General features: G+C 36.5%; 3 protein-coding genes across 4 annotated transcripts in view; all 3 read left to right on the top strand.

The window, feature by feature from the left end:
• LOC118205481 (uncharacterized) overlaps positions 1 to 21,013 on the top strand; it is a 370,084-nt gene that overhangs the window by 248,058 nt on the left and 101,013 nt on the right. The window lies entirely within an intron of this gene.
• LOC146994457 (uncharacterized) lies at positions 17 to 2,320 on the top strand. Its single transcript, XM_085826163.1, has 2 exons — positions 17 to 287; positions 791 to 2,320. Exons 1-2 carry the CDS (start codon positions 135 to 137, stop codon positions 2,315 to 2,317), a joined length of 1,680 nt encoding a protein of 559 aa, XP_085682289.1. The 5' UTR covers positions 17 to 134; the 3' UTR covers positions 2,318 to 2,320.
• LOC146994456 (uncharacterized) lies at positions 2,320 to 3,633 on the top strand. The gene has a single exon (XM_085826164.1). It carries the CDS (start codon positions 2,504 to 2,506, stop codon positions 3,464 to 3,466), a length of 963 nt encoding a protein of 320 aa, XP_085682290.1. The 5' UTR covers positions 2,320 to 2,503; the 3' UTR covers positions 3,467 to 3,633.

Below are 21,013 nucleotides of genomic sequence, written 5' to 3'. Positions count from 1 at the left end.
GTAGGCATAACAAACCGTCACCGCTCCTTTCGGTAGTAACGTCAACGTGCAAGCATGCTTGTAGTTTTAGTGGGAAATTTCTATATTTCATGAAACACTTAATAATATTTCATTTGTTAAGAATCTGTTGAAGGATGGTTTATACTTGTTGTGTTCCTAACTGCAGAGGAAACTATCCAAACACTGGAAAAGTACAGATGTTTTCTATACCCAAATCGGATTCGTTGCGCAGAAAATGGCTCCGTGCAATTCACCGGCAGAATTTCATCCCATCCAATCATTCTAAGGTACGTACAATCAATTTTTTTAAACTTATGATTTATTTCTCGATCAAAAATTAGGCCTTATTGTTGCTTTTTTTATACTAATTAAAATTCTATATATGATATTGTTATTATAAACTTAATTTGAATTCTATAAAATCTGAAATTAATTATCCTGATACATAAATCAACAAATAATACAGTTCGTCATTAATTCTAAAGCATTTAAATCTGTAATGAAATTTAGTGGGATATTATTTAAAGTACAATATTTAAGTTAATATTAGGTAAGCAAAAACTTTCTAGAATATCAGCTGAATTTCAGTATACATACACATCATTCCAGTACATAATGTGTAGAGTATGTCTTGAAGTACTAGGTAGATGAATTTTAGCTAGTATTTTTCAGGTTCCAAAATTTATTTCTGAATGGAAATCTGTATTTTCATTTTACATTTAAATTATTTGTAAGATTTTTCTTATGAATCTACAATGATACTCAATACTGAATTTTTCATTCTTTTTAGGTTTGTGAGAAACATTTTGTCGAATCAGATATTGAAAGAACAGTCGAACATTTTGATGAGAAAAAAGGAACTTCAATAAAAATTAATTTAATTCGTCCAAGGCTTCGAAAGGATGCTGTACCTTCACAGCTGCCTGGCTGTCCAAAATATTTATCAGGTAAATCTTCAACATCAAGAGAAAGTGCCGATGATAGAAGAGTTCGAATTGATAGAAACAATATACAGAGTGCTCTTGCTGCAAGCATAACCAGTAAAGAAATTTACAACAGAAAAAAATGTTTTTACTCGTTTTCAGATTTTTTATCGTGCATAAAGTCTGAGAATGTTCCTGATGCTTGGACAGTTATTTTCAAAGACGGTAAAGTTGTTTTTCTTATTATTGATACTGAGTCTGTACCGATTATTGAAGCTTCAGTAGTAGTGGCAGAAAATTTAATGTGTTATGTTTTTATCGGTAAATCAGAATTAAAAATAATAGATAACGAAGTGTTTCCTAAAGTAATAAATAATATAAATAGCTTGTTTGAAGTTTTAGACTTTGTATTGAATATTTCTAAACCACAAAATGAAAATTTATTTTCCAATGTTATAAAAACAGCTATTACTCTATTGAAAACTGTTAAGACTGATGATAGTGATAAACAACAAACTGTTGAATTCATTACAGAACAACTGTCCAATCTTATTTGTAAAAAGAAATGCATACGTTATTCATCACATATGTATGTTTTCTTCGTTATTTTATATTCCATTTCTCCCCATGCATATAAATTTTTTAGAAGTTCATGCAATATCATTATGCCACATCCAAGAACAATTTACAGAATATTTTCTGGATTTAATACTAATCCCATTAAAGAGCAGTCTGATGAAAACTTCTTATCTTTCATAAAACAAAAAGCAGGTGGCTTGAATTCAGAAGACCTTATAATTACATTAATGTTGGATGAAATACACATAAAACCATACATAGACTATAAGGGAGGAAATGTTGTTGGTATGGCATATAACAGTAATAGTGTTGCAAATACAGCATATGTATTCATGATACAAAGTTTATTATCATCATTTAAAGAAGTTGTACATATACTGCCCATTAAAAGAATCCAAGCTGAAGACCTTTTTTCAGTTTTAAAGAAAACAATAATTGGTTTACATAGTTTAGGGTTTAAAGTTGTGTGTGTTGTCAGTGATAATAATGCTTTAAACAGAAAAGCAATGTCTTTTTTTTCTTCCCCACCCCAGTTAAGTATTGTTTATCAACACCCATGTAATAAAAGTGATCCTTTGTTTTTTATCATCGATTCTGTTCATATCTTTAAAAGTATAAGAAATAACTGGTTGAATCAAAAAAATTGTGAACAAGCATTTTATTATCCTGATTTTGATGATTTTGAGAAATTACCATTATCCACTGCCTCATTTAAATCACTAAAACAGCTTTATGAAATTGAGTCAAATTCTTTAGTAAAATATGCATATGGATTATCCTTAAAATCCCTCAACCCATCAAACTTGGAGAGATAAAATGTCAAACTTGTTAACAGTATTTTTAACAATTATGTTATTGTTGCTCTTTCTACCATTGGCAAGGAGAATAATATTTTAAATTATGCTAGTACTGCAAGTTTCATAAAACTAATTTATAACTGGTGGAATATTGTCAATGTTAAAACACCTTTGAAAGGTCAGAGGCTAAATGATCCATTGCAAATGCCAATATTGCCTAATAATTCTTTGAATGAAAAGTTTTTAAAAAGATTTCTGTTATGGTTAGATGTTTGGAAAGCTAATGCTCCCACAACTGGGACCTTTACAAAAGAAACGCATTTAGCTGTTTCTCACACCACACATGGGTTATTAGAATTATCTAAGTATTGTTTTCATGAGTTAGGATTTAAATATTTTCTTGCAGGAAAGATACAGACAGATGCATTAGAAGAGCGATTTAGTAAATATCGCATGCTTGCTGGATCTCAGTACCTAATATCAGTAAGACAAATTTTTGAAAGTGAATCAAAATTAAGAATGCAAAATTTTCAACCTTTATCTCTGAGATCAGTAGCACATGGGAACATTTTAATCGACTGTATTGGAGAAGACTGTGTTACAGATGATAACTCAAATGTTTTAGACTTATGCTCAGAGTTCAATATTAATATTTCTGAAAATGATTTTCAAAATATTCAAAATGTGTTACCAGTCTTAACTTATATATCCGGTTATTGCTCATATATGGCTGCAAAAACACTCAGATGTAATTCCTGCTTTAAATTAATTGTCCTTGACAAAAATCTAAAATTAAGTGCAAATTATAATTTTATACGAAATTTAGACAGAAATGAATTACTCTTCCCCTCAACAGATGTTGTTACTGCAGTAACTTATAATTATGTCGTAATACAAAAATTATTAAGCGAAGAAAATGAAAAAAAGTTTTTGAAGCAAAATAATCAAAGAAATGTTATTGAATTATCGTCTACTATTATTGATGAATGTGATTTTTTCTTAGTCGATGAAACTTGTGATAATGGCCATTCCAATGACACTTTATTAAATATAATTTTAAGAACATCTATAAATTGTTTTTTAAAAAATTATTGTACTAAAAAAAATGATCACATGCCTGTAACAAAAAAGCGAAAACTGCAAACTGTGAGTCTTAATGCTAATTAAATTTTCCTTAAAAAACCATTTTCTATGTTAATGGCTTTTTTTAAATGAGTATATATTATTGCAAATATCAGTTATGAATTCATTCTATATTACATGTACATAAAGTGCATTTATTATTCATTGCTCTGAGAAGCTGCAGTGCATTAAATAAAATATTATTAAAATTTTGTGTATTGTTTTTTTAACTTATTTTAATAATTAATACATTTATTAGCTTTTTCTCCATTCAATTTCTGTTCAGCTGGTTTCAAAATAATCAATTTTACTGCTTTCAGTAGAATCAGTTTTATATGCTATGTTCTGTACACATGAATAATGCACAAAATTTTACTCGCCCTTTTAAATTATTTTATGAAAAGCCTAATAATTCCTGTAAATGTTTATCAATGCAAAAAACAACAAAATTCTTAATAGATTTGTTAACAAATCTTTTATGACCAGTGTTAAAACGTATAAATTTAATGTGGAAACAGTTTGATAATAATTAAAATGCAAGGGACATTTTAAATACCCAAAATTTTCAAAGATCATAAACGCAAGGAAATTGAACATAATTTCTCCTAGTTGCATAACTTGAAAATTGACTTATAAATGCTTCTATATTGTAGTATATCATTACACCATCACTAGCTTTTTCTAGGTTCTCTTGTTTTTGCTCAATTGGTTTCAACAGAATTAATTTTATATGCTGTGTCAAATTCTGTAGACAAATGAAAGTGCATAAATGTCACTTGCCATTACATTTCATATACTGCTAACCTAATTTAACTTACATTTCATATGCTAGACAATAACTTATAAATGCTTTGACACTATTAGATTCTAATTATTAGTTCTTTCTGAATTCAATATAATTAATTTTATATGGTATGCTATGTAAATAAACAACACAAGATACATCACCTTCTATTATTATTTCAAATATTGTTTATCTCATGTAGCTTAAACTTATATGGTAGAGAATAATTTAAGCATCCTCATGCATTATAATATACCACTACTTCATTTATTAGCTTTTGCTGAATTAAGTTTTTTGTTTAATTGGTTTCAAAAGTAATAAATGCCATACACAAACATTATTTTTCACGTTACTGCCTAAAAACTTGTTACTTTAGTTATTCTATATAGCAGTGTCAATAAAATATTAAGTGTAAATAATATACATCAAAACTTATATTTATTAAATTTTATACAGCTTCTAATTTTCATTACTACATCATTTTGAATATGTTTTAATATTTAAGAAAAATGTTGTAATTAAATCAATAAAATATATTTTTGCTATTCTGTATAATATTTCATGTAAGAAAATGATTAAATTTTAGTCAGAAAAAATATAGCTAATTAAATATCTGAGTTTTCCATATCATCACCACCATAATGTAAAACTTACATTAGATGATCTATTGCTTGCAGATTTTTCTTGTTATGATTATGTCTAAGGACATGAATTTGTTTCATCTATATGCATATTTTGATTTAGATTTAACCATAGATTTTAAACATACAGCAAGCAAACTTCGTTACGGCGCTAATATAAACAAAGTTGAAAGCAGATGTTCTTGTCATTCAAGGGAAAAATAATGTACATATTGTCGTTCTTACAGTAAAAACAAAATGAATTTGTTGGCTAACATGGTGGGAAAATGTATGGAAACCATTATGTGTCAGTCTTTTAAATATTCATGCATACAGCGAAAATTCACCTGAACTTAAATTTTTTGAAGAATTTTATTTACTTACATTATTTTTTATTTTGGGGAATAAAAAATGAAATTTCTAATTTTTGAAGAAAATTCGCACTGCCTAGAAGCTGCGAGCCCGTTTATTCCTTTACCCGCTACTAGTGACGTCACGATCGCAGTGACGAGGCCTTGTTTTTCCGGTGGTGACACTAAAGCTCGGAGCAAGGGATGGAGGAACGAAAAGAAGGGGGGAAAAGGATTCAAGAGGCGAAAAAGTTCTCCTACCGCCCGTGGCGAGAGAAGAATAGGAGCAACTTTTGAAGCAGAAAGAACCGTGAAGAAAGTTAACTGTAAAAAAGACGGAGAAATTTTAAGATAGTTAAAGGGAAGGCAAGCGAGGAAAAGTGGTTTAAGTTGGAGAGGAGCGGTGGATTAAAAAGGGGAAAGAAATAAAAATAGAGACAGAATTAAACTGAATTACCTGATTGTAGGTGATGACTGAAGATAAGCAAGCTTGTATATTTATATGCAGATTGCTGGAACAAAAATTCGTATAATAAATGTGTTTTGAGTAGCATATGAAAGGTGCAAATTTTAATAATTAGGATAGTTATTTAGATTTTAAAAGCAAAATAGTTTAAGTTATTTAATAAAATATTAAGAATCTTTAAGGCTATTGCAATTTTGAATTTTAAATACCCAAAACGGTCCAACTGAAATGTCTGGACCGTGTTTTATGAAAAGATGAGGTCTTGGCAAGTGGAGGAGCATGTTACCTATAGCAGCACGGATATAAAACCGAGAAACGAGGCCAAATTAGGTCCGGCGGGCATGTGGTAATAAGGAGATAGTTAAGGGTCGCCGGGTTAGGCCCGTGAAGTGCTTGTTAAATTTAAAAAATTTATAGAAAGAATTCCTAGTCAAGCAGACACCTCCGCTTTGGCTTCCTAGGAAAGATGTTGAAAGTTCTATCTATAACGCTCCTAGGTCGCTTAGCTGAGCTGGGCTCAGTTGGATCATAAGCAGGAAGTGAATGCAAGACTGGGTTTTCGATCTGTGTTAATCTATTAAAGAATTTGGCCAAATTTTGCCGGAAAAAGGCATCAAGGGGTAGAATTTTGAGATCGTTATGAAGCACTTCATTACGGACGAAATAATGAGCATTTGTCAGAATACGAAGCGTTATGCTCTAGAATACTTGGATTTTCTTCAGGTGACTATTGGCGGCAGTTGACCAGACGACAGCTGCGTACGTCAGGATCGGTAGAATGGTACTCTTGTAAAGAAGGATCTTGTTATTGAGGGAGAGGTTGCTGGTTCTTTTGAGGAGAGACATCAGTTGGGTTCTTGTTGTTCTTGCTTTGGATATGGCATAATTGATGTGGGTATTCCAGAGCAGCTTCGCATCTAGATATACTCCCAGATATTTGTAGGATTCCACCCAGGGTACATTTTCTTCAAATAATCTGAGTGGAGGGAGTTGACTATGGACATTCCTCTTTCTGGAAAAGAAAACTGTGGCGGCACTTTTTGCGACATTAATTTTGATTTTCCAGGTAATGAGCCAGGACTCCAAGTCTAGTAAATACAGCTGTAGGTGATTGAGAGTGGCATGTAATGTTGAGTGCTGTGAAATGATGGCTGTGTCGTCTGCATAGAGTGCTAGATCGACACTTGGTGTTTGTGGTATGTCATTTACATACAAGTTGAAGAGCGTAGCGCTAAGAATTCCTCCCTGAGGCACCCCCGCCAGGATAGGACGAGGAGAAGAGACAGAATATTTAACTTTAACAGAAAAGGTACGATTAGTGAGGTAAGAGTGCATTATGTGCACAAAATTAGCCGAAATTTCAAGTCGCATGAGCTTGAATAAAATTCCGATATGCCAACACCTGTCGAAAGCCTTTGCTACGTCTAAATAAACAATAGCTGTAGGCTTTCCACTGCGAGATCCTGTATGAATGATTTCAACTACCCTCAGTAGCTGGGCCTGAGTTGAGTGTTTAGCACGAAAACCGAATTGCTGAGGAATAATAATATTTCGGTTTCGGCAGAAATCATTCAGGTATCTAAGCAGTATAGCTTCGTAAATTTTACTAAGTGAAGACAGGAGGCTGATCGGCCTATAATTTTGAGGGACCTTTGGGTCCATTCCAGGTTTTAGAATAGGAATGACTAATGCATTCTTCCAGCTATGAGGATAATATTTTAGCCTTAGCATTGAATTTATCAAAACTGCTAGGTAAAATATGAATTTTACTGGTAAATTTTTAATCATGCGATTAGAAATCCTATCCAGGCCAGGTGCTTTTGCAGGGCTGAGATTTTTGACAAAGGCAGAAATCTCAGTCATTGTTGTGGTGATGGGTTCCTCAGAAATTGTATCTGAGGAGAGAAATTCTTCAACTTGGTGTTGGACTTCATGCGTGTGCTCTGCACAGGAATCGAACATGAGTCCAGTGTTAGGTGAAAATTGTGTTTGAAGGCTGTCTGCTATGCGTTCAGCCTTTTCGGTGTCTGTTAATGCCATCCGGTCATTGACCGTGCTCATTAGGGTGGGAATGTCGTGTTTTGGTTTGCGAAGCCGTGCGCTAGCAACCCAGAGGCTATTATCAGAAGTCTTTAAGGACTTAAGATAGTTTGCGTATTTTTCGTCTGTGTATTTCTTAATGTCAGACTTGATCTCATTCTGGATCCTTCGCAGTTGCACTCGAAAGTTTTCCAAACGTGTATTTTGCCAATCTCTGCGAAGGCGGTTTTTAATTTTGATTTTATCTTTAATGTGATCAGGTAATTTAAAATAATTTTGCCTGAATTTGGGTTTGGAAGCTGCTGTAAATGCGCTTCCTAGGGTTTGGTTGAGCCTGTCAATGGCTAAGTCAACCTCCTGATTATCGTTAATTTTGATAGGGGGGAGAATACCATTTTCCAAGACATACCGAAAGTTGTCCCAATTTGTGGAGACTTGCGCCGGTAAATTTTGGTTAATTTTGGATGTTTTAAGGGTGAGGTGAACCGGATAATGGTCAGAGGACAATTCCGGAATCATTTCGATCGAATAATCTACTGGAATATTTTTAAATAAGGCCAAATCAATAATGGAAGGAGCACCTAACCCCCCCAGGAAACTGGAAATGGGTAGGTGTGTTTGGCGCAATAATTTGGATACGGGCGTCCTGAGCCCAAATTTTGAGTTTATCGCCATAGTTGTTGGCAGTGACACAATCCCAACTTCTATGACGGGCATTTAAATCTCCTGCGATGATCAAGTTATTTGCAACACCACTTAATTTTCTGAGATCAGAGATAAATGCGGGTCCCTGTCTAGGAGGCATATAGCAGGACGCTACTGCTATTGGGGGACAATTTGGAATATGAATTTGTACTATAGTCGCTTCTAAGGCCTCCAGTGGTGGCGTGGGTATCCTAGAATGTTTTAGGGAGCGTTTTACATATATGCTAGTACCGCCACTAGCACGAACAGTGTCACTGATGCATACCTCTCTATCATTTCGGTAGCAGAAATAATTCGCGATGTTCGCACTAAGTCCCTCAACCAGATGTGTCTCCTGAACGAGGAAGAGGTCCATGTGATGCTCATTAATAAAATCCCGGACTTCGTGAATCTTCTTCTTGATTCCGTTGGCATTCCAGTAGGAGATCAGGAGAGTATCTTCACTAGTTGCACAGTTGAACGTGAAGCCTTTAGTTTAGGAGGCCACAGTATGCCTCGTAAATATAAAATGCTCTCTCAGGCCCCGTGAAGACATTTCGGAGCCTAGGGAGAGCATTTCTAAAAGCTTCAAGGAGGATCTTGTGTTCAATACCGAATTCCGAGGCGATTTGGAAGACGCTCCGGAGGGTATCTGTGCAGCTTCCATCATCTACAGTCGGGGCTGGAGCCTGGGCCGGTGGTGTTGGCTGGAGGAGAGGACTCTGCTTTGGCGCTTGCTTCGGAGCTTGCTTCGATGCAGGTGCTTGTTTCTGTTCCTTAGTAGATGATGGTAGTCCGGGATTTTTCCGTCCGGAAACGACATCACTAAATGAGGGATCCGTGCTGCTATGCGGAGCTTTAACCGGAGCCGGTACAAATTTTGAAATCCCGCTATCCGATCTAATAGGGGGGGTTTATTTTTATTTGCTGGGTTTCTGGGACAGTGAAACCAGTTGGCTGCGTGCCGCCCAAGGCAGTTCGCGCAGGTGTTAGCTTCCTCCGGGTCTTTGGTGCATTGGTACGCGTAATGCGGGCCGGCGCACCTCAGACACCGGATTGGCAGTGTGCACACTGCGGAACTATGGAAGAAGCCTTGGCAGCGCCAACACTGGCTCGGTCCCTTCTTCCCGATATGTTTTTCAAATTTTATCTCTATTCCGAACATTGATGTTTCCTCGAAGATGTCATAGACATTTAAAGAAGGATTTAATTGCACTAAAAATAATGGCATTGGATAGCGGGACCTGTGCCTACGGAGTTGTGTTACATTTATAACTGAGCAACCCAGAAGCTGCAGTTCAGATTTAATTTTATCCGCTTTTGCGGTGTTGGGCAAGCCGCGTAGTATGGCCTTTACGGGCCGATCCTGTTTTAAATTGAACGATTTGTATTCGGCGCCCTGATTATTTAAAATTTGGGCCACCGAACGGTAATCATCTTCAGTCTGCATCTCTATACGCAGATACTTGCCCTTCATCCTGCAGATGGCCGTAGGCACAGTAGCTTGTACTAAAGACGTCAGGAATTCAAAATCCTTGGGCTCTACAAAGAAGAATGGTATTTTTCTCTTAGAATTCTTAGAGCTTTCAGTAGGGGGGGAAGTACCGTCGCCGGGTTGCTCCACGAGATCATTTTTCTCTTTCACCCTCTGAGGGGGACTAACCGCAGGTTGGGTGGGAGGCAATTCCTCCTCTGGTTTTTCACTCCAAAATGGAGGAAGGCTATTGTTCGATTCTGGTTTGGTAGGAGAATTCGGCGCACCTCGTGCAACAAGATGGCGAGGAGGCCGCTGAAAACCCTCATCATCAACTTTTCTTATTTTTAGGAAGATCATTATTTTCTCGCGAATTTAAAGATAATTTTTGGATTTTTTTGGCACTATTAAGGACTTTTTCAGCATGTAACTTTGCTGGTTTTAGTATTTGGCTATTGGTTTGATTTTTTTCTAAATTTTGAATTTTATCCGAATTAACATTATTTTTTTCACAGATAACATCATTTGATAACTCCTTGGTAGATTTTAGTAATTTTTTGATACATTCTTCCTCAGTTGGGGGAATGGCAAATAGAGGCAGATTAAGGCGTTTGGCAAGAGTGGTAAGGTTAAAAAGCGTTACCTTTTATTCCTGCTGCAAGCACTTGAGGTCGAAGCTTGCGAGAGGTGTAGATCTTCTTGCTCTGGACAAATTCTGCTCTAGGTCGGTGAAACGGGCCTTGAGGAGGTAGAGCTGCTTTATCTGGATTAAGAGGTCATCAGGATTCATTTGATGATCAAGATTGATGTCTGAGACAGGGACAGTCGAGTCTGTAGACGTCGATGTATCCATCTCGGCGCTGGTATCGGTGGGGTTGCCGGCCATGATTTCCGGCGTCGCGTCGCTGCAGGTGGCTTGTGGGGAGCTCATTGTCACACGCCCTCACTCCACGAGAGACACCCTGCTCACCCTGGTTTCTCAAAGCTCCGTCAGACCGAAGAGACATATTATGTATATCCCTGAAGCTTATTTTAAAGAGGCAATCCATCCACCCTCCATATCTTTCTGCGCATGCGCAAAATAACATAAGGAGGCAACCAAGGAGGCTATAACCTCCTTGGAGGCAACAAACCGCCATGCCGTCGGCCATATTAGCAATCTTTTACCGCGTTGTTCGAAATGGTTCTTTTTTTGTTGTAGTCAAAGGTACTTTTAGTATCTAGTTATGTGAAATTCTTTAAAAGATTTTTTAAATGTAAAGCCGTAAGTGGAATTGTTTTATCTAAAGTGCAAACATTTTTCTTGGTTTTCATAATGGTCATTCCACATAATTGCTTGAAAGTTTCCTCGTAAATTTTTTTTCAAGTTGTGGACGGATAATTATAATGTATTTCATGGTTTTCAATTTATTTAGGGGTGCTTTTAATTGTCTTTAAGTACTTTTTTTTTTTTGTTTGTTTGTTTCAGTTAGTTATATGCAATTTTGCTTGTAAAATTTTCACAGTAAAATTTTAACTATGGATTCATAAAAATTCATTCATATTGCATGACATGTGTTTTCCCCCTTTTTAAGTTTACAGAATTAAATGTACTAATTTGTCGAATAAATCTGGATTAAATAGATTTTTTGCAAAATTAAAATTATGAAAAATCCAAGCATACAGCAATTTTACAATTATTAGTTGTATAGTGAAGGTGGAGAAAAGTAATTTTTGTAATTTTTATTTTAGAAAATACCTATACGTTTGATTTTCAAGTTAAGTATTTAATCTTATATTAATGAATGAAGTATTGAATATTTTATGAAAAAAAGAATGAAATCAGTTATTTTAATAATTTATGTGAAATTCTTTAAAAGACCTTTTAAGTGTAATTTTGTGTTTGTTAATTTAAGTTAAATGCTTTTGGCTCTTGGCTGAAAATATTGCTCATTGTTTTCATATTGGTCATTCCGAATAATTGTGCAAAACATTTCTCTGTATTTGTGAAGATGCTTAAATTTTTATTTATTTAGTTTTAATATTCTGAAACTTGAGAAACGTCAATAAAAATCATTGTTTTACTTAAAATGTCTTATTCTTTATTTTAATATTTAATAATATGCTTTGATATGAAAAGAATTACAAAATAGCTTTATTTATGTAATTAATTGCAGATTTGTTAGAAATTTAACATCACAGCAGTAGTTAATTTTGTTTTCTATTAATTCTGATGTTAGTTATAAATTAATGCTGGATATTATATCAAATGAAAAACAATTATGTGGATTTACAGAAAGAAGGGTGAAGGGGGAAAATAAGGAATATAAAAATTATAAAATGTATTATTTATTCATTTTTTTATTATTATTTATTTTGCAATTGAACTTTAGGATGTTCCATTCGAAAGAAAGGTGAAGGAGAAAAATAATGAATATAAAAATAATAAAATTTATTTATTTATTCATTTTTTTTATAATTATTTATTTTGCAATTGAACTTTAGGATGTTCAAGGCGAAATATCTACATAATTAAAGATAAGAAGATAAAAGATCAACTACACAATTTATCTTATTATAAGTCTCTGAATCCTAATAAGTATTAAGAAATTTATTTCATTAAAATTTTGTCTTCATATGGCTCGCTATTTAAATTGAAAGTAAAAATTGGATAGGATTTCTATAATTCGCCCAAAATTCCAACTAACATCATTTTGCTCATAAAACTCCGGAAATGTATGAAAAAACATTTTGAGTCATTTCAAAGTAAAAAATTGACTATCTACCCAGACTACGCTATTTAAATTCCACCCTGCACTGTTGTTTCATTACATAGCCGTGGCTCTTCGGTATAACGGCGCAGAGGCAAAACAGGTTTACATTGCGTCTATGGAAGCTTTTATTCTTCTCCTTAGAGATTCTTTGGTGTATACGAGCCAGTTTCCCTTATAAAGTCCTCCACAAAGGCATTCCCCCATTCGGCAGATAGCCCTCGAGGCTTTGCCATAATAAAACACACACTCATTTTTCATCATGCTTAGCTCAGTTAAAGTAGGCGGCCAGTGAGTTTGCTCTTGATTGTTGATTTTGATTTCAACTCCCAATTTAGTTTTCGGAACGCTACCTAGGTAACACTTCGAGCATGTCCTTCTGTAGGACACCGGATATTAAACACGATGATTATACGGAATCGGATTATTCAGTTAAATCGCAAGCAAATACTTCTAGAAGAGAGGCGTTTCTAAAACGCCCTAGCATGAATAAGAAGAAAAGGAAAGGAAAATAAGAAATAACAAACCGAAAGCAGACTCGGAAAAAGCCTCTAGAAAAGAAAAAAAAAAAGTTGAATATATGTTGTCAATAGTTAAAGAGCATGGAATTGCAGAAATTATGCATATTCTCTCGCCCAAAAGCATAACTACAGCGACGAAAAATGCAAGTACGAAGGCTACTACCCCGTCTAAGAAAAGAAGAGATTACGCGTTAACTCGCCACAGATTGAAAATCCCAAGGAACCTGAAGGCTCAGGTGCTGGGCACTTCAGCAGGCTCCTAGGCTGGGACAGTTATATCATGTGCAGAATTCATTGTAGATAGGCATATCTTTCCTGGCATAACATATTGGAGAGTATATAGAGGAAGAATATTTTTCCTCAGGAGAGTTCAGTGATTGTTGTATCATGGCATATGTAAAGATAAGCAATTTCGTACGATAGTCAATTCATGAGCCTTGCGTATATACAAATCGTAAAGTCAGAACGTCCGTCAGGAGAGATAGGCATAACAGTTACTGCTTCGACGTCCGGCGCTCAAATGAGTGAGAAACAGGTAACAGGGCAGGTCCATGGCTGGGTGGGAGGAGCTACTGGTCATGTGATCCAATGGGAGTCCTGGAAAGAGAGTGCAATTTCTTGCTCGACAGGCATTGGAAGCCTTTGACAGGGTTTGGCATGACGGACTTATTTCAAGCTCATGCGACTTGGATTTCCGGCTCACATCATTAAAATTATTAGCTCGTACTTAGCCGGACACATTTTCTCGTTTTAACGAAATCGTGACCTCTCGATATGGCTCGTACTAAGCAGACTCCCCGTAGTGAAGCGGTTCCACCCGATAAAGCTATGGATCCTGTTTTGGACTGCTCAAATACGACGGACACTGATATGGACCAGGGCAATGCTGATCACGTTCTCACGGAGCATGAAATAGCTACACTTTGACAGGAAATCACTGGCTTAGAAGTTCATATTTCTACCATCAGCGAACTCATTCGGAATTTATCGGCCAATAGACCAGTTACGGACAAGGATTATCATTCGGACATTCTGAAAAAGGAGCTAGAAAGGAAGAAGAATCTGCTGGACAAGCTGAGGGGTAAGTTGAATATTGCTCTTTCCCATGCAAGCATTACACAGCCAATCACACAACAGAAACGCAAACCACATGATAACTCAAACAGTGACGACGATACGGAAGGATTCCAAAAACCACATAAAACAGCTAAGGTACCCGTAAATGTTACACCCAACATTATACCCACCCAAAACAGCTACACAGCACTCTCGCAACCAGACACTCATTCCACCCAACCCACACAACAAATTAATAGCTCGCAATCACCAGATACACGACTTCCCAAATATAGCACACCTACACCGATTATGGTCAAGCCGACAGATGGCGCCACACACAACCAGTACATCAAGACACTCAATACACTTACTCAAGCCACATTCTACGCCAAAATAAGTGGTGAATATCTCAAATTACTACCTTCAACAACAGATGACCACAGACAACTCACCATAGACCTACAAAAACATAACATCGAACACTACATCATTACACCTAAGCACAAACGCCCAATCAAAGTAGTTATCCGAGGCCTACCCATTACCACTGACACACATGAAATCTCCACTGAACTCACAAACCTCGGATACACAGTACACAAAGTAGTTCAACTCACAAGATTTAAGACCAAACAACCTATGCCACTATTTCAGATACAACTCATGCAAACATTGACAAAATCTACAGTGAAACACACCTAGGTATGTTCATCATTACAATCGAAAAATATATCAACAAAAACATTACACCACAATGCCACAATTGCCAACGTTTTAATCACTCATCAGACAATTGCTTCTTCCTACCTAGGTGTGTAAAATGCGCACAACAACATAAAACAACAGACTGCCCTACACAAGGCAAATTAGATAACCCCACATGCGCAAATTGCCGCAAAAATCATCCAGCTTCATACCGCGGTTGCGAGAAATTCCCCAAAAACAGAAATACAAATAATTCACCAAATTACACTTTTACTCCAAGCAATAGCACCCCAAATATTACACACGGCAGAACATACGCACAAGTTACTTCCAACAATACACAAGACACTAGAAATCAGACTACTAACACTACATCTAACGCGAACATTTTCACCGACATTTTCTCTACACTAAAAGAACTCAATAATATTTTCGGCCACAATAACATATTTAAATTCTTTTCTACTCTCAAAAATAACTTACACCAATTAAAAGCAGCAGATACACCCATGGAGAAACTATTAATTCTATTTACAATATGTGAGGAAGCTAACATCTTTAACTAAATAATAATAATAATAATAATAATAATAATAAAACTCTTAAATTATATCTCTGATCTGTGAACATAACACACTTGCTTGCATGAGACCCCTCAGCTCTATTTCCAAATTCCAACTTTTTCTCCCATTGGACATTATCACCCACATGACCTAAAGATTTTCAAGACTTCTCTCCACCCATCGACGACGCCTTCTATACCTCAGCGCAGCGACTTTCAACCTAGGAGTTAGCCTCCGAATACTTCTCCCCAAGTGCAGGTATCATCAAATCATCTTTCAACTGGACTGTATGTCATCCACATTGCTTATCATCCACATTGCTTATGGACATGCCCTCATCACTCTGCCGAACAACACGTATGCTCACAAAGTTCGAAAAGTGACGCACCCTCGATCGGGATAGGACTCTTCCGTCCAGGCGCCCGTTGAAAGGAACCTGCCGGTTCAAGGATGATACTTAGCGGGACTACACGTAACACCATCATTACTCTCTCAGCCACATTAACAAGCACAAACACCTATGCACAAGCAATCACCAACACAACAAAACCTAATACTCTCAACAACAACAGCACTACAAACATCAGCCAATTTTCGGACTTCTTTTCGACACTCAAAGACATCTACACTGCATTTGGCACAGGCAAATTATCCAAATTATTACAACTTCTAAAAATCAATATGCAAGCCATTAAGGAAGCAGATACTCCCATGGAAAAATTGTTAATACTTTTCAACATATGTGAAGAAGCCAATATCTTTAACACACAACATGTATAATACAATACGTGATTTTTCCATAGTTACATGGAACGCAAACGGCCTCTTTCATAAACTTACTGAATTACGAGACTTCGTAAATGAGTATAGCCCCAATATCATTTTCATACAAGAACACATGCTTGACCCGAACAAAAAATTTAGCATTAACAATTATGTAATGTACAGGTTTGACAGACCACGAAATATTAATACAAGAAGAACAGCAGGCAGAGTAATTATTTTAATTAAGCGCTACATCCCTCATTATCAAATAACATTAACTACGCCCTCAGCCATTGAAGCCCTGGCAATTACAGTCACACCCACACACTCACAACCAATCACATTTGTCTCCATCTATGTGTCTAGGGGAGCTACAACCACAGAAATCACACATACCCTAGATACAATTTTTAAACTTAACAATCGAGTAATAATAGGTGGAGACTTTAACGCAAAACATCAGGCATGGAACTGCAATACTACAACTGCACATGGAAGATCAATACACAGATTTGCTAACTCAGCCAACCTACAAATTGCAGCTCTGAACCACCCAACACACTACAGTCTGGGATTCTCCACTGTCATAGATTTCTTTATCCTTAAGGGAATAAATTGTAACTATACAGTGGAAACACTAGACGAGTTATCATCGGATCACAACCCTGTGGTCTTGAAATTCGATGATACTCACTGTAGTACACCGCAACACCGAGCCTTTATTACAAATTGGCGTAATTACACCAAAGCTCTCAACAACACTCAGTACATACCCACAACAGCACACAATGAGGATGAGTTAGACACGCTAATTGAAAAATTTACATCTGACCTTAATAACGCACTAAACCAAAACAGCAAACCACGAAAAGAAAAAAGCAATAGAAACTCAAATCTCAGACAACTTATTAAACAACGTAACTATGCCAGAAAAACCTGGCAACGCACAAGATACCCTGCCGATAAAACAATCTTCGACAAACTACAACACCAGGTCAGGGCTCTCTCCAAAGCACATGCACAATACTGCTGGGCTAATTCACTAGAATCGCTATCCCCAGACGATAATTCGCTCTGGAAAGCGATCTCTAGTTATAGTGTAAGCCACAAAACCATTCCGCCCCTTAATGGCCCCTCAGGAATCGCTTACACAGATATTGAGAAAGCTGAGTCCCTTGCGGATTACTATGCATCTCAATTTACACTTAACAACATTTTACACCCTCAAAAGGAACTCACAGTTTCACAAACCCTTACACATTATTTTACAAATACACCCGCAGACAACACGATTCTAGTCAATCCGTCGAATGTTTTTGGCTATATCGACCAGATGAAAAAGAAAAAAAGCCCAGGAATAGACCACATAAGCGTCAATATGATTAAAAAAATGGGGGCACTCATGTTCTGCAGATTGATCAGGATCATTCAATGCATCTTGGATCTTAGATATTTCCCAAAGGCGTGGAAAATCGCAGTTATCTCACCAATTTTGAAGGCGGATAAACCTGCAGACCACGTGACGTCCTATCGCCCAATTAGCCTCCTTCCCATCCTTAGCAAAATAACAGAAAAAGTGATTCTAGACAGTATAAACCAATTTATAACAGAAAAAAATCTCATTATCCCTGCACAGTATGGCTTCCGGAAGGATCATTCAACCACGATGCAACTGTATAGGGTGAATGAACAGATTTCCAGTGGACTACAAAATAATATGCAAACTCCTGCAGTCTTCTTAGATATAGCCAAAGCATTTGATCGTGTTTGGCTGGAAGGCCTAATATACAAGCTTATCACTCTGGGTTTCCCAGAACATATCATCTCCATCATTAAATCCTATCTTGCAGATAGAACATTTGTCATTCGCATTAACAAAACAAACTCTACTAGAAAACACATCAGAGCGGGCACTCCTCAGGGATGCCTTCTCTCGCCAACACTATTCAATATTTATGCGAACGATATCCCACATACACACAACACCACACTCGCCATGTATGCAGACGATACAGCGATTCTCACTCAAAGTGCTACACTTAGCTCAGCAATACAACAGATACAAGATCATATTCATGCTATTGAGTCCTGGCTGGTGGCCTGGAAAATACAAATTAATGTATCCAAGTCAGAAGCCATTCTCTTCTCATGGAAAAGAAATATACCACACAGTTTCATTATGTTTAATGAAAGGATCCCCTGGGTCAAGCAGACCAAATACCTAGGTGTTATTTTGGATAGGAGACTCACATTTTTACCCCACATCAACCACTTAATCTCAAAGTTTCGAGGCAGTAGACATACACTTGCCCCCCTAATCACTCGAAACAGTGTTTTGGACTTAGACCATAAACTACTCATTTACACGGCCGTATTGCGTCCCATCCTAACTTATGCCTGCCCTGCCTGGGGATATCTCTGCCAAACTCACCTCAATAGACTTATATCACTGGAAAACAATACACTTCGCATCATTTCAAAAGCACACTGGTATGTTAGGAACGAAGCCATCCATAGAGAACTAAACACTACCCAAATCCATGAATTCATGAAAAAGATATCCACCAAATTCTACAAAACTCTACATAAATCAAATAATCCTAGCATACCAGCACTCACATATAACATTAACCTCCTCGCCAATAGAAGGCGACCAAGAGCAATTCTACGAACTGTGCCTTAGTTATAAATATGTTTAAAAAAAAAAAAAATTAATTAATAAAAATATACGTAGATATATGAATCAGTGAGAAAATATACCAAAAATATGGAAAAAATGAACGAAAATGATATGAAAATATATATATATATATAGAAAATACTTTGAAAAAATCTTTGAATAAAAAAGAAAAAACTTCCTCATTCGACTAAGCCACAATACACTCAACATACATTAACAATCATTACAAACACTTCCACCAATCAACACTGTTGGCATGTGAAATCCCTCAGCTAAATCACAATCTTTCGCCCTGAAGAAACGGCATTGGATGCCGGATATCACGTGACAACTACCAGCTCCTCCAAAGCGCCAGCCCGACTACCTCAGTCCCAGCCAAGATCTCACCAAGGAAGGAAGCTCGGCCGCCTTCTCCTCTACACCTCAGCGCATCGACTTTCGTCCTGGGAACTAATCTCCGAGTGCTGCTCCCCAAGTGCACGTGTCATCATTTCACTTTCAACTACTTTATGCCATACAATTTGCTTATGGACATGCCATAATCACTCTGCCGAACAACACGTATGCTCACAAAGTTCGAAAAGTGACGCAACTTCGATCGGGATAGGACTCTTCAGTCCAGGCGCCCGTTGAAAGGAACCTGCCGGTTCAAGGATGATACTTAGCCGGACGAAGCTTCCGTGTACGAGTTAACCACGAACTCTTCTCTCCCCGCCCGATCCATGCTGGATGTCCTCAGGGCAGTCTTGTCTCACCTCTGCTCTTCAATATCTATATCAACGACGTGCCTAAGGCACCTAGTATCGATTTAGTTTTATATGCAGACGATACGGCCATCCTAACTCAACATACCAACATCACCACGGTAATCTCTACATTACAGAGTTACTTTTCAGCCTTAGAACTCTGGCTCGGTCTGTATAAAATCAAAATTAATGTCGCTAAATGTGCTGCCACTTTATTCATCCGAAGAAACATCCCTCGTTTAGATAATCTAATTTTCTTCGGTGAACCTATTCCCTGGGTTACTACTTACAAATACCTTGGTGTCCTACTAGACTCAAAATTAACTTGGCAACTTCACATTCAAAAAATTATTGCGAATGCGGAAGCTGTCAAAGCCAACCTGCGCCCCTTTTTCGCTAAAAATAGCGACCTGTCACTTGATAACAAGATCTTGCTTTATAAATCTATCATAAGGCCTATTCTCAATTACGCGAGTCCCATCTGGGGCTCAGCTGGTCTAACTAACCGTAAACACGTCCAAATTTTTCAATCAAAATTTTTACGGCTGATATTAAACGCTCCATGGTTCATAAGGAACGATGACATTCATAACGACCTCAAAATTATGCCCATTAATCGCTTTATACAGCGACTTTCGGAAAGATTTTTCAAAAACATCCATCTTGTTGGAAATCCAGTATTACATACCCTGCCGGTATATGATCCTGCGGTTGCCTCTTCTAAAAAGCGACCCAGAGCAATCTTACAACCTGATTATGCTCAACTACCTTTTAAACGGCGTCGGTAGAAAGCATCCACGTATATATTCTATACAAGATTCTAATATATATGTATATACATATATATATATATATATTAGCATCTTGTATAGAATATATACATGGACGCATTCTTAAATTTTAATTGCATTAAATTCATATATATCTATATACATATGAATTTAAATGCATTAAATATGTATATATATATATATATATATACATATATATGATAGGTTAAAATATCATTTATGCAGAAAACAGAGATTAACTTCATTATGATAAAAAAAAATTATATTTTTACTTCAGAAGATGAAAAAATGACATGAGGCTGAACACAAGTACACACACATATTAAGAAGCTTGTTTATATACAAAAGCTTAGGGAAAGAAACATATCACAAGAATTTTAAAGCTTTAAAATTTTACGTGATGATGGCTTTTGTTTAAGAAATTTTGTGTTATGTATTTGTATCATGGACCTTATAAGAAATAGACCAACCCAAACTGGTTTTATCCCTCATCTGAGGCGGTGCCGACTGTCACCTTGATCACATACGGAGGAGTAGGGGCGACTTGCAGAAATTTGGTTGTCTATTGCAGCGTGTATAATTATCAAGAAAAAG

The sequence above is a fragment of the Stegodyphus dumicola genome, chromosome 11 (genome assembly GCF_044657685.1).
Source record: "Stegodyphus dumicola isolate Sdum_Otavi_A_Nest chromosome 11, ASM4465768v1".
Lineage (NCBI taxonomy): Eukaryota > Metazoa > Arthropoda > Arachnida > Araneae > Eresidae > Stegodyphus > Stegodyphus dumicola.
Note: the sequence above shows the minus strand (reverse complement) of the source record. Positions and strands in the feature narration are given on the sequence as shown.